Source organism: Fragaria vesca, linkage group LG5, assembly GCF_000184155.1.
Source record: "Fragaria vesca subsp. vesca linkage group LG5, FraVesHawaii_1.0, whole genome shotgun sequence".
In the NCBI taxonomy this organism is placed as follows: domain Eukaryota; kingdom Viridiplantae; phylum Streptophyta; class Magnoliopsida; order Rosales; family Rosaceae; genus Fragaria; species Fragaria vesca.
In genome coordinates this window covers 6,192,049-6,205,965 of record NC_020495.1, presented here as the reverse complement: position 1 = coordinate 6,205,965, position 13,917 = coordinate 6,192,049, and the positions used below count along the sequence as shown (strand labels likewise).

Sequence of the window (13,917 nt, the reverse complement as noted above, 5' to 3'; positions counted from 1 at the left end):
ATATATATATATAATCATACAATAAGTTATACTACAGTCTTAAACCCCAAACTACATCTCAAACAGCTAAACAACTATTCAATCAGTAGGAAAAAAAAAAAAAAAACTAAAAGCAACACATGTTTTAGCCTAAATATGCTCTAATATCATCAATAGCACCAAAAAAATTACTTTCAGCTGCGAAAAGTAACCATTCTACACGTGATGAGAAATAAACACGAATCCACTACAAGCTGTTTTTGGCTACTAATAGATTGAGAGATAGGCGAAGCACAATGAGAGACCAAACGCACCGTTTCGAATCGATTTTTTCTGAGCGAATACAGCAAATAAATCAGCAAGAAGCATAAGACGAAGTCAGAGAGAGTGTACCTGTATCGGAACAAGGCGGAAGAATGCTGAATCCGAAACCAGAATCCGTTTCCTCTGTGCTTGGCCCGGATCTCGAGCCAAGACAGGAGAGAGAGGGAACGCACTCCAAGTCGGAGCTCCGGGAAGTCCACCGGCGCCGACGAGTCGTGGTCTACGGGAACGACGGCGGCGAATGGATCGGGACGAGATCAGGTCCGATCCGAATCGAGTCGCAATCGGTTGAAGAGAGAAAGAGAGAGAGAGGAGAGAAATGGATGAGAACGAAATTGAGGGGAGAAGAAGGGTTTTATAGGGAGGCTACGGTTACCGGGTACACGTCATCGGTGGTGGTTTTGGGAGTATTAGCGATAGGACTGTCCACGTGGCATTGGCGCTTCGGCCAGGGACTAAGGACTAAACACTAAAGTATAATACTACTACCTTCTCTCTCCTCCTCCTCGTTGCCCCTCTATTTTGCTTACACCCGGCTCTGCGTTACCCGCTCTAGGGTTTTGCGTTGGGCGCGTTTGTCATTTACCATATTGCCCCCTGTTTTTGTCCTAATTCGATATTTATTTATTTTTAATTTGTTGGAATCTTTAATTTCCATCTAGGTTAAAGCATTGAAGTGATTAGTTAATGTTACATGATTACCGTAATCAATGTTTTACTGTGAGGATTGGCGTAATCAATGTTTTACTGTGAGGATTCAATATAAATGAAAAGAAATGACCCTGGTAATTACATCATCAAATAAAACCTAAAAAGGTTGGTGGGTCTGTTAATGAAGATTGCTAGAAAGAACTCTGCATTGCTAAAGGAATGAGGAAGGAACTTGCTTTAGCTTTTAGCCTCTGACTATGGTTTACATGATTCAATCAAGACGGAAAGCATTGACAAGAGAAAAATTAAACTTTCATTGTACCATCAGACAAAGAGGTTTGCATTTCCTAGTTTGGGAATGATGGTGCTGGTTGGTGTTGCAGATTACTAGCCATAGGTTTTAGTGTTGCTCATTTTATCCTCTTGAACATTCTGTGGGATTTATCAGCCAACCCAAGCAAAGAGGTGGTGTTGGGATAAAAGTCACCTGCCAGGAAGAACAAGAAAATATTTCAGCGAATTATTCCTCAATCATTGCCAGACAACTTATTCGAAGCTACACACAGAGGAAAAGATTAAAGATTGGTTGAAATTGTGACTAGTTCTAAAACATGCAGCTCACTCCAGTGACAAGACTTGCTAACCTTTTCAGTTCAATAGTGAAGATTATCGTAAGGGACTGAGGAAGCAAAAGATATTACAGTTTACAACAATATATGAAGTTATGAGCAGATGCAAGCTTACCTAGATGCTTCAATGGAGACTGGCCTGCATCAGCTGTAGCCATTATTCTTGTTCTGGCAAAGAATCATACAAATTTGTACAGACTACAAACTTTCACCATAATAGAATCAGACTTTTTACAAGGTCAGTATTAAGACTGTCCTGAAATGCAACAACTATCTCATAACTAGTTTTGAAGGGCCAGAAAATGATGAGCCAGAGATAGGACTCCAGCCTTAGTTGTTGGTATTGTTAACTGCATTATCAGCTCTCACATAACGCTTCTTCTTGTTCTTCCAGAACTCATCTTTCTTTCCTTTCTTCTTAATTTTCAACATACCCATCTTGCTATTAATTATACCCAGTATAGCACTCTTGTCCTTCTTGTTCTTTTTTGCAAGTTTAACATCCAAAATTGCCCTAAGCTTCTCATAAGACCTGGCATCTGGCACTTGACCACTTTTCACCATCTTCTTGTGATAGAAAAATGCTCTTGAGAAATCACGCACGCGGATGTAGGCATAGATCATGGTTGAGTAAGTCACAGAATCAGGTTTCAAATTGAGAACTTCCATCTCTTTCAACAGCTGTGGCAACTTTGAGTGTTGCCCTCCACGTGCATATGCATTCATCAGCATATTATATGTCATCACTGTTGGCTGCAAACCCATATTCCCAAATTCAGAAACCACATCCCTTGCTTCAAGATAGTGACCTTGCTTAGAAAATCCATCAAGAAGAGTGTTGAATGTCACCTTAGTCCCTTGAACCTTCTCTTTGATCATCAATTTCCAAATTCTCATCAACATCTCAGTGTCACCCGCACGCCTAAATGCATCCAGTAAAGCAGTATATGTTTCTATGGAGGGTTTTAGTCCTTCCCTTTTCATGTTCTCAAATGCGATGTAAGCTTTCTCATGCCAGCCACTGACAGAATATGCATGGATAAGAGCTGTATACGTATGTGAAGTGGGACAAATACCAACTTTCTTCATCCTCAGAAATGCATCTGCAGCCATGTCACTCATATTCTTCTGCCTCCCATACGCACTAACAAGACATGTATAGGATTTGACATTTGGATCCAACCCCATCTCCTGCATTTCTACCAAAAGCTTTTCAACAATCTCAGGCTGCATTCTTCTACTGTATGCATCCATCAGAATATTAAAGGTGGGAGATGTGGGTTTAATTCCCCTTGATTTCATCTCAGTAAACAGGCCTTCAGCTTCTTCTACCCGGTTGGAATCACAAAATGCGGTCATTAAAGTATTATATACAATAGCATTTGACGAGATCCCTTTCTTCTCCATTTCAATCTGAATGATAAGGGCTTCACTCTTCAGCCCCTCATCACAAAACGATTTTATAAGTGCACCCAAAACTTCCTGACTCCATTTGACACCTTTCCTGTTCATTCTCTCAAAGAAGTCCCATGAATCTTTTGCACTGCGACCAATTTTCCGCATAATAGTAATCATTATCGAACACGTCACATGATCCGGAAGGATATTATTAGCTTCCATCGTCTCATACACCTTCCAAGCATCATCATACCTGAAATAAGTTGATACATATCAGCAACGAATTCCAGTAAGTTGCTTTATCATTTGCATGCATTGCCTACCTGAGTTGCATCAATAACTACAGCTTTGCCAAACCTTGGTTTTCCAGCTAACATCAAACTTACATGAACAAGATTTTACATAACGCAGGTAACATTGCTATAGTTTACATTTACATCATGCAGTAATTCATTGTATACTTACTTATCATTATATCACTAAGAATGGAGCAACAATAAAATCTAGTATCACAGTATGGGAATGTGGTACCTTTTCGAGCACATGAGGCCAGAAATTGCGGCATTATAAACATGAACATCCCTGAACTCCTTACCCGGTAAGTTCTTAAACAAAACCACCAACTTGTCTCCCATTCCAGCTCTCCCCAAAATAGGAAACAAAACTGAACAAGCTCTAGGAGTAACCAAACAAGGCTCCTGCAAACCCATCCACTCAAAGAAATACAAACAACCCATCAACAAGCCCTCCTCACCCATCAACTCCAAAACTTCCACACACTCCTTCTCCCCAACCCTCCCTTCAAAACCTCCCAACTCCTCTCCCAGTGTCAAATTCTGCCCCAAGTTCCTAGCTTTCTGCAAAATCTGCCCCACAATTCCATCTGCCAATGGAATTGAATCAGAACTCACCGGACCCAGTTGTTGTTCTTGTACTTCCGGCACTGGGTCGACGCCGGAATCGGGTTCGGAATCGTCTAAGTCGTCAGCTAAGTGCCAAGAAGAGCGACGATTCTTCTGCAGAGAGAGCTTGCCTTCTCGCTGTGGGTCTTGGGTTGAAGTCCGAGACTTGAAGAATCTGGCTATCGGGTCATCTGGGTCCTCTTCTTTTTCATCTGCAACTGACTCTAAACCCTCTTCTTCTTCATGGTCCTCTTCTTCTTCTTCGAGAAATGGAAGGAAAATGGAGGATGAGGAATTAGAAGTTGGAATAGGAGGAGCTGAGTAGAGAGAGAAGAGTCTCAGGGTTTTAGAGAGCCCAAAAAGACAGGGTTTAAGGAAACCATGGGTTGAAGAGTGACCGTGAATTAAGGGAAGCGGGAGAGGAGGAGGGAGCTGTTGCCGTAGGAGAGCCATGGTTTTCGGATAGCTTTGCCGCTACACTGGTAAATGTAGAACTACTAGTCCTTCAAAACGGTGCGTTTTGTTATGTCAAAAATTGGGCCACGTACTTTCGGGCTTGGTAGACCCGAACCTATATTGTGAAGGATTCCCAGACCCGGAAGAATAAAACAAACTAAATATAAATAGAAAAATAGGAGATATAAAATTACGAAGAACCCTAGTCGTTTCAATCTGAACCCAAAGCTGCTTAATGGACCGCTCCAATCTGAAACGAATTTTGGAAGAAGACGACACGTCGGCGAAGGCTCCGCCAGCGAAGAAGGTTAGGTTTCCGAAGGGGAAGAAGGTGAAGCCCGAAGATGAAAAAGCCAGAGTCGGCGATGCGATCGGTCCGACGCCGCACACGGATCCTAGCCTCGCCGCGAAAGAGAGGGCCAAGCGCCGCAGCGAAGAGAAGGTCAAGCTCAGCGGCGAGATCGCTAAGCTCTATACAGACGACGACGACGCCTCCGGCGACGAGGCCAGGAAATCGGGGCGGCAGAACTTCGTTGAGGACGGCATGCAGTTCGAGCCGTTTAACTTGGAGAAGGAGAAGGAAGAAGGCTATTTCGATGCGGATGGGAATTTTGTGGAGTATGTGGATAAGAATCAAGTCAAGGATGCTTGGCTTGATAGCTTGAACAAGGCTGTTGATCCGGAAACGACGAGGAAATTCGCTGCGAAGAATGGGGATGGTGGTGAAGGTGATGATGAAGGTGGTCAGGATTTGAGTTCCGATGAGATTGGGAAGATTAAGAGGCGGATTGCGGATGCGCTGGAGCCGGAGGAGACTGTTTTGCAGGCTCTGAGGAGGCTGAAGGGGAACAAGAAGGAGAAGATGCCGGCCGAGAGGAAGGCGGTGTTTGATCAGCTGACTGAGGATGCTATGGTGTTGATGATGAAGAATGGGGAGAACAATGTGTATGATGAGGAGAAGGAGGTTTTCGAGAGGGAGGCGCAGGGGTATGAGAGCTTGGCTAAGGCGAGGATGGGGGAAGGGAAGTCGATACTGGATGAGCTCGAGAGTGATGCTGGGGCTTTGAATTCGATCGCGTCCATTGGTGGTGTTGGTGGTGGTGAGGGAGGTGGCACTGTGGCTGATGATGATGCATTTGATATGTTTGGGGATGATGAGCCTGCAGTTGTGGCCAATGCTGCTGCTGCTGCTGCTGCTGCTGAGCCGGGTTTGGAGAACAATGGTGGAGGATTGGGGAATGATTATGTGTTTGATGATGCTTCTGGGTACTACTATAGTCACAGCTTGGGGTACTATTATGATCCGAATACAGGGTTGTATTGCTCGGCAGCGTCAGGGTTGTGGTACTCGTACAATGCTGAGACTGGGACATATGATGAAGTTGCACACCAGGCACCTGAGGCCACTGCAGCCGCTGTGAATTGAGTAGGGAAGAAGCGAAGAGCTGAAGAGGCTTACTGCTTCACTGTTTTGTGCAAACTTTGTAATGAGTTCAATAGTCAATACTAGTGAGTTTTAGATATTGAGTTTCGGTATTGATGCCAGTTCTATTTTCAAGAGACATCAGAGCATCTTCGTAGCCTTGATCATAGTGTTTTCTTCTAGTTAAAATCACTCTTAACAGGTTTAAGATTTTTATTAACAAAGAACAATGTTCTAAATTAGTGTTGCCTTATTGTGTTTCTGGTAATATTGAAGCTGTACTTTTTAGATGAAAGGGCCATTGATGATCCATGGGCACATGGTACATCCACAGTTACAACCTATCTTCTCCATCCTCTAAAGCCTCCTCTAAAGCCATTTTAGGTAAACAAAAAGCAAACCCCAAGGCCCTTTAGATATCCAAAAAGCAATCCTAAGATTAGCATCGATAAAATTATAGTGATGGAAGAGTAATAACACATTGAATTTCAATTACTCGCACTAAACTCATTCACCTAACCTAATGTTTGTAACATGCTATAAACTGCTATCAAATTTGGAAGTCATTCCTACATGGTACAACTGTGTGATTTTGAAGATATTTTGTAGTTCAAAGTTCAAACCATGTTAGGCCTCTGTGGAAGCAGAAGATTGTAGAACTTATCATGCAAGAAGAAACTCTTTCCCTTGCTATCAACAGCCTTTTTCCACCCACACCATCCACCGTTCACTATTTTCTTGTGTTCATCATTGCCTGTATAGTGCGGATCAAGTATAAGAAAAGCACAGTCTCCGCTTGCATCATTGTAATCAACTCCCAAGAGAGTATATGCAAGAACTCCTCCGCCTGCAGTCAAAAACCAAATAATTTGAGCTCTTTCACTTTTGTGGTTTTTATTTGAAACAATCTGTATTGAAGTGTCAAATCCATGGGAAGAGAGGAATTTTATTCTATACCAATCATGATAGGTGTTCCTTGATTCTCAAAGTGCAAGGCCAGCTCTCGACATTTTTCAGGAACCTCAGCTCCAGATCTAAAATTCATGACTTTGCAACTGACCTGTTCAATAACGAAACCGATCATTTTAAACTTGGGTGCATTTAACTTCAGAAATTATCAGTAAAATCTCATTGATCATACTTACTCCTAAAAGCTTGTCCAGAACAAAGCTCAACTCAATGGCACCAATCCATTCACGTGAACCAATGAAAGAAGGATCCTTATCGCCAATCTCTACCAGCGACTGTTGTATTTCCCTAAATCAAGCTTGTTAGGTTAGATCATATAAGACTGATAATTGCACTGAAAAATGGAAGAGAGAAGGAATCAAGATTTTGACAGATCAACCGAGGATTTTTATAATGTTGTGAATTCTTGGATCCACGAAATAGCAAGTAAACAGATTCAAAATTGGAATAACCTCAACTATTAACAAAACCAAACTTTGAAAACATGTAGCCATGAGGCTTTCTACTATCTGATATCCAAGGAGAAAGGATTCAAAAAGAACCAAATAATTAATAATCATACACTCCAAGACCCAAATTTCATACCTATGCAACGGAACATCTATAGATGTATAGTGTTGGAGTCTGAACCATGAAATGATCGTTTGAAGGGAACGGTAAGCACAGCCCCAGCCCTAGAAAATAAAAGAAAATCACACTTAAGAGAACTGCAGCTGCAACATATATATCTGACAACTGTCCATGAGAAAACGGAGAAGTTGACAATTTACTAAATGAATTCATGCAAAGAGATGGTTCTCTAGAGATACTTCACGATTTGATTAAACAAAAAAGCACGACAATCCAATGGGGGAAACAAGACTTCACTTCATAAAAAGAGGGACGGGAATAACTTATTTGACAGCTTTAGGCCTTTAGTCTAGTCATTACAAAGTTCAAAATACGTAGCAGCTCAACTAATGATAAACGAGATTATTACCGAATCATTAAATCCATCTTGTAGATAATGGTAGTACTCATAAGAACCTTGCACCAGAGACACACTGCCCCCTGAAACTGCATTACGCCAAGATGGTTACAACTCAAATTCCACTAAGAAGAAGCTGGAAAAAAGCATTAAAAAAGAAATTTATGGAAAAAACGGGGAAACAGAATCATCCACGGACCTCCACTGCTTGGAATCCCAATGTGTACATCCTTGAGCAAAGTAGTTCCTGATATTAGCATAGACATGGGCAACAAAGTTTACTACCAGGAAATAAAACTTTCTTTCAGGAGCAGAAGTGATGAACCAACATAGGTACCTTTCCGTATTGGGTCATTCCTTAGACCAGAGAAATCCAGAGCACTGGCAATTCTTAAAAGAGGACGATCACAAGGTAAACCCAGCCTTACGTGTAGGGATTTCCTAACTTCAACTGCAGAAAGCAAAGAGAAGCTTAGATGGACTGATCCTAACATGACTTTCCAAATTAATGTAGTACAAGCTCCCTGTCTGAAATTCAAAATTGAAAATGCTAATCTTGACTGTAAAAAGGATACTATCAATTCTAGGAATCAGGTTAGCAGAAATATTAGTTGAAAGAAGCAGGAACTGGAACAGATATTTGTTGTTTCCTAATTACACTCGCCCTTGTCCTTTAGTTACATAGCTAAATCATAATCAAACTATTCCCATAAGGGTCTAGATCCCCGACACTAATGCAACGTAGACATGAGGAGAGGAGAAAATTGAAATAAATCTAGCATTTTGGACTTTTTTTTAAAGTTCCTTTTAAAAAAAGAGATTATAGCCTTCAAAAAAATATAAATAAAAAATACATTAATAAAAGCTCCAAATTTACACCTGCCTACCTTGCTTCATTTCTGTTTCACCATAGTTGAGTTCATAAATAACAGTAATAGGATGCAGAACACCAGGAGGATTAAAGTGATAGGGATGTAGCTGCAAACAGAAAACAAATTAGTTACTTATAGAATTTAAATAAGAAAGCCAGATAAATATAACAGTAGTTGGACTAATCTTGATTAGTAGTAACCCTATTTGACATCAAAGATGGCCACTATGTTTGATTTTTGGATAATCTTGAATCAGTTTAGAAGCTTTTTCATATAACATGTCTTTGAATGGGCATCAAATACTCAGGGAGAACTGCATAGAGTTTCTAAGTTGAGGCATTCTAATGTGAGCACTTATGTGCTAGTGCCCTATATAAATGAATAAGCTTGAGCACCAGTATGATGGGTGGGAATATCTGTTAATGTCAACAACAGAAGTTCTTCTGATGCATTTACCAGGGATAAGGAACATGAAAACTTTTGAAGTAAACCCAAACTACAAAGTGCCAAATGCTAAGGTCTTACAATCTGAATCACAGGATATCTTTATATATCACAGATTCACAATATCAGGCAGCACACACATGGTTATATTATCAAGATAACATCCAATATTGCAGCAGATAGGTTTCTCTCACCTGAGGACGTTGCGCTAATAGGTTGGGCAGGATAGTTTTCCCTTCTATATTTAACTGATCAATTAACCCTGGGATGACTAACTTTGAAACTGCATGCATCAGTGGGAGATCTTTGGCTGCATAACAGAGCACTTCTAGCTTGAAATCTACAACCAACATTCTAACTTCTTCCAGAGCTGAAACCATACATTTAGAACTTGTCATTTATTTAACATAGAAGAGATAAACTTTCACAACAAAAGCTTCATTTATATAATAACAATAATAATAATAATAAAATAATAATATATACACACACACACACAACACCATTTAATACTGTAATCAATACCTGGAAAGTATTCTGCCACAGGTGCAGTGGATTTTTGAGACTTCTCTGAACTATTAAGCAGAATATTTACTTTGATCATATCTGCATTCTAAGCAGGAAAATGTTCTCAAAATGGAATTCAATATGAACGTCCATGCTAAAAGAAGATAAGATTTCCAACGATCTAATATATGAAAAGTGCATGCCCCTGTGAATCTCTTACACTTCTCTTACCTCAGCAGAATACTCGCGGGAGTCTTTTTTACTCTCCAAACAAAAATGAGAACATGGCAAGAACTTAGCATAAGAATCATGGCCACTTTCACCCAAAAGTTTGACATCTGAGAGATTCATGTCAAAATCCAAATCTCCACCACGAATGATGACAGGCTGAGGTACTTCAGATGAAGTTTTGCTTAAAGTTTCCACCAGGTATGCAGCCTTCGGATCTTTGAACTTGGCAACAACTGCTTCAATTGCATGCTGCGCGATCCGTACGGTATCTGATATGATCATAAACAAGAATTGAACATTAAGATAAGTTCTGATGTATCACATTGATCTATGCATTTAAAGAATAGAATTAAATTCAGTTTACCCCCTTGTGGTTTGGGGGTGATTTCATGTTAGTCCCTACACTTTTATTTTCATCAGTTTACCCCTTGAACTCTTCAATTTCTGTCTGCCGTGCCCAAATTCTCATAATCCGTTTGAATTGACCTTTAATTATCAGTAGTTAAGGTCCGATTTGGACATATAAAGTCCGATTTGCCCAAATTCTAGATACTGGCCTCACAGTTAAGGTTAAAATTATCAGCAGTTAACGTCTGATTTGGACAAAATATAGGACATTTGGTCACGCTTCAGAAAAATTCAAAAGTTTGAGGGGTAAACTGATGAAATTGAAAGTATAGGGATTAACATGAAGTTACTCCTAAACCTCATGGGCGTAAACTGAATTTAATTCTAAAGAATAAGAGTGGATAGTTCCAAAATGCAAAGATGAAAGTACAAATGAACAAAAGTGTCGTTCCTGATCGAAAACGCCTTAAATTTTGCAGCATTTTGTTCATCAATTGAATAAACTATGCAAATAGACTGTGTGCATCTACCTCTAAAACATACTAATCATCCGAATAAGCCATAGTGATCAAATTTTTAACCAAAACTAGCAATTTCACTATGTAGAGTTCGCTAAGCATTGTATTCGAACAAAATATAGAACCATAATGGAGTAAACAAACTTACCAGAAGGCTTATTTACTGGATAGTAACTCGGCAGCTTCAAAGGAAGCTCACACCAAATCAAACAACCCCTCTCCCAAACAAACCTCTCCGGATCATCATCATACACCACATCAACACACTCAAACCTCTCACAACTCTCCGATTTCGACACGTAAAACCGAATGCCTCCACCTCTAGACTCCGCAACAGCTCCAATTACTCCCTGCTCATCCAATCTCTCACTTCCGCGGCACATTAGCTTCCGTAACCTTCTCGCCGCCGCAACGGCCTCGCCGCCGCGCTTCTCTTCGTCGGAATCGGCCACAACTAAAGCTCCGACGACGTGGAATCCTTTCGGCAGTAACGTCCGAAGCTCTTCTGCTCAGATTAACGAAGCTAATCAGGAATTTGATATGACGAGACCGAAATGAATTGGATTTCGGTTTTTGAATTCACGGAAAATTAAAACGGTACCTGATTCTCTGGAGTAGTCTGGAGATGAGGAGGAGGAGGAATCGGTGTGGATGCATTTGAGTGCGGAGACGACGGTGAGTGGAGGGAAAAATGAGGATCCGATCAGCCATCGGAGGCCGGCGGGTTCGTCGTTCTTTTGGAGAATGAGCTTGGGGATTAGAACATGGGCGCTTGCCTTCTCCATTCTCTCACTGAGAGAGCTTTGCCCAGTCTTCGCCATTTCACTGCTGTATTTGCGTGTGATAGTCACGTGCAAATCGACCGGTTACGACGTTATGTGTTCAAAACGGTGTGTTTTAGCTTATTGACCACAGTTGGCTCAACATCCTATAAAAACAACTTGAACTTGACCTCGTCTTGGATTGGATGAGGGTAATGGGTGCGGCTAGAGCTGCCACTTGGTTTGGTAAATACCAAATAGATCGAAAACCGACTGAAAATTTATGATTTGGTAAATTAAATTTTGGTAATCAAAATCAAAAAAACCGAAACCAAGAAATATCGAAAAAGTTGGTTTGGTTTTTGGTAAATACCGAATTTACCGAAATTCTAATTATTTAAAGACTTATATTTCTAAAAACACACAGACTAATAATCTTATCTCACGTTTTCAGTATATACCATTTAGTAAAAAACAAGACAATGAATAGAAAAATTCAACTATACTTGGTAGCATTCGAGTCTCAATTAAAGCGATCAACTTTAATTCAATGTTACTTGTTATATAAAAACGCTCTTATCTACCCGTTTTAGTCGATTCATCACACACACACATAGACAAACCCACTTAGATTACATGTAATTGCCCTTGTAAAAATTTAGGAATGTTTTTACCTCTCTTGATGATAAGGCTCCCCATAGGAAGCACAAGCATAAATAGGGTTAGCCGCCTTGATCAAGGCCAAAACATTATCAAAAATACCTAATTTTTCTACCATAGTCGTATTTCACTATATTGATCACATCATAGTTCACAACGTTTTTGAAAATTTTGCTTCCTCTTTGTAGTTGGTTCACAAAGATATACATATGCATATAACTTACTAAATAAGTTATACCACATTACCAGGCATGTTGTGGTTCTAATTATTACAATTCACAAAATTAAAATTCGACCATCTGATATGATCATTATAGTATAATACAATTATGATAGAAAATTCAATTGTACTCAATAATGCTCGGGTCTTGATCAAAGCGGTCAACCATAATTTAACGTCACTTATTATACGAAAAAGCTTTTACTGCTCTTATGTGACTTATTTTGGTCGACTCTTCCACACACATACTTTCACATAGATGACACATAACTTGTTCATATAAAAATTTGGAAACATTTACATTCTGACTATTTCGGTAGAAAATTAAACCATGCTCGATAATGTGTACTGAAATGACTATCTTTTGTATATGTATTATCAGACTCTAGAAACTCAAGTGATATTTAAATTTTATAGTTTTGTATTGTATTGTTTTGTTATATTTTGAAAATATATTTGTTGTGAAGTTTGGTAATACTGAAAAACCAACATCCGAAGTTGGTAAGATTTATCTCATACCGAAGTTTTTGGTTTGGTAATTGAAAGTCATATTTCATTACCGAAAGCTTTGGTTTTGAAGTTGGTAACGCCCATTACCGATTCGAACCGACCGAGTGGCAGCCCTAGGTGCGGCTATTTTTACCCCACTAAATGCTCAGTTCACCCCACGCTTTATATTTTACCTTTAACATTCTAATTTTTCCCTTAAATTTTGTGGTTTTTATTTTCTTTCTTTTATTTTCCTGAATCTGATAAAATCTAAAAATATATACAAATATCTCATCAATATATTTGATGCAGAGCTCCATTCTTCTCAAACCGCATCTTATATATGTTCTCCTCGATCTCTTTTTTGAGTTCCTTCTTTACGATTATGAATATATATATGAAAGACTATATTTGAAGCCATAAATAAAATTAAAATAAGAACGAACAATCCCACCACACTGTATAACCACATTGTTGAAGATTGAAGTGATTTTCAAATCTGATTTGAAAGATGTACAAAATTGTTTTTTTTTTTCCGATGTAAAGATGTAGAGAATTGTTGTTGTTTGGATTTTATAGATTTTAGTTTAATATAATATTTTCACAAAAATTCTTAATTATGGGGTTAATATTGGAATATTTAGTTTAAAATTGAAATGTGGGGTGAACAAAATATTTGATGGGGTGGCAATAGCCGCACCCAATTGTAATTTATATTCTACTTCACTCGTTATTATGTGTTATTTGGTTCGTGAAAAGTAATCGTGCGTATAAGATTATATCTAAAGTTGTAATTTATATTCTGTAATCGTGCGTATAAGATATTTTTTTCCTGTATTTTAAATACAAAATATAAAAAATATTTTTCTTGACGAAAGGAAAATATGGGAAAAGTGGTTTCCGAACTAAAAGAAAAAACACTCTTTCCGTTTTGTACAAGTAGATGCTTAGATTTTCTTGTTATCAATTGGTCCAAGCCAAAACTCCATTGTTGATTAATGCATGTGTAAATATCAAGTGTAATCAAGGTAATCAACTTTATATCCCATCAAGTAAGAAGAAAATAAGTGAAGTAGAAGAAAGAAAGATAATAAGATAAGTATATCGGTGTCAACAGGGCTAATAAAATCAACCAAAGTAAAACCTTCAAAATTTTAAGTCACTTGGTG

General features: G+C 39.1%; 4 protein-coding genes across 4 annotated transcripts in view; 1 reads left to right on the top strand and 3 right to left on the bottom strand.

Moving 5' to 3' along the window:
• LOC101295919 (programmed cell death protein 4-like) overlaps nt 1-1,741 on the bottom strand; it is a 4,856-nt gene extending 3,115 nt beyond the window's left edge. Inside the window, exon 1 of the mRNA XM_004300986.1 lies at nt 1,699-1,741. Within this exon, the coding sequence (XP_004301034.1) occupies nt 1,699-1,741 (43 nt within the window). The remainder of the gene's footprint in view (nt 1-1,698) is intronic.
• On the bottom strand, nt 1,267-4,336 carry LOC101295631 (pentatricopeptide repeat-containing protein At5g50280, chloroplastic-like). The gene is made up of 3 exons (XM_004300985.1): nt 3,513-4,336; nt 1,699-3,234; nt 1,267-1,441 (listed from the first exon to the last, which is right to left on the bottom strand). The coding sequence occupies exons 1-2, from the start codon at nt 4,334-4,336 to the stop codon at nt 1,914-1,916; spliced, it is 2,145 nt and encodes a 714-aa protein (XP_004301033.1). The 3' UTR covers nt 1,267-1,441; nt 1,699-1,913.
• A 197-nt stretch (nt 4,337-4,533) lies between these two features.
• On the top strand, nt 4,534-6,010 carry LOC101299297. The gene has a single exon (XM_004299130.1). It carries the CDS (start codon nt 4,575-4,577, stop codon nt 5,763-5,765), a length of 1,191 nt encoding a protein of 396 aa, XP_004299178.1. The 5' UTR covers nt 4,534-4,574; the 3' UTR covers nt 5,766-6,010.
• Nucleotides 6,011-6,270: 260 nt separating this feature from the next.
• On the bottom strand, nt 6,271-11,403 carry LOC101298707 (probable Ufm1-specific protease-like). The gene is made up of 13 exons (XM_004299128.1): nt 11,220-11,403; nt 10,767-11,123; nt 9,753-10,021; nt 9,540-9,627; nt 9,209-9,384; nt 8,586-8,676; nt 8,036-8,149; nt 7,898-7,945; nt 7,711-7,787; nt 7,317-7,405; nt 6,908-7,019; nt 6,720-6,822; nt 6,271-6,609 (listed from the first exon to the last, which is right to left on the bottom strand). Exons 1-13 carry the CDS (start codon nt 11,401-11,403, stop codon nt 6,380-6,382), a joined length of 1,938 nt encoding a protein of 645 aa, XP_004299176.1. The 3' UTR covers nt 6,271-6,379.
• Between the last annotated feature and the right edge of the window lie 2,514 nt (nt 11,404-13,917).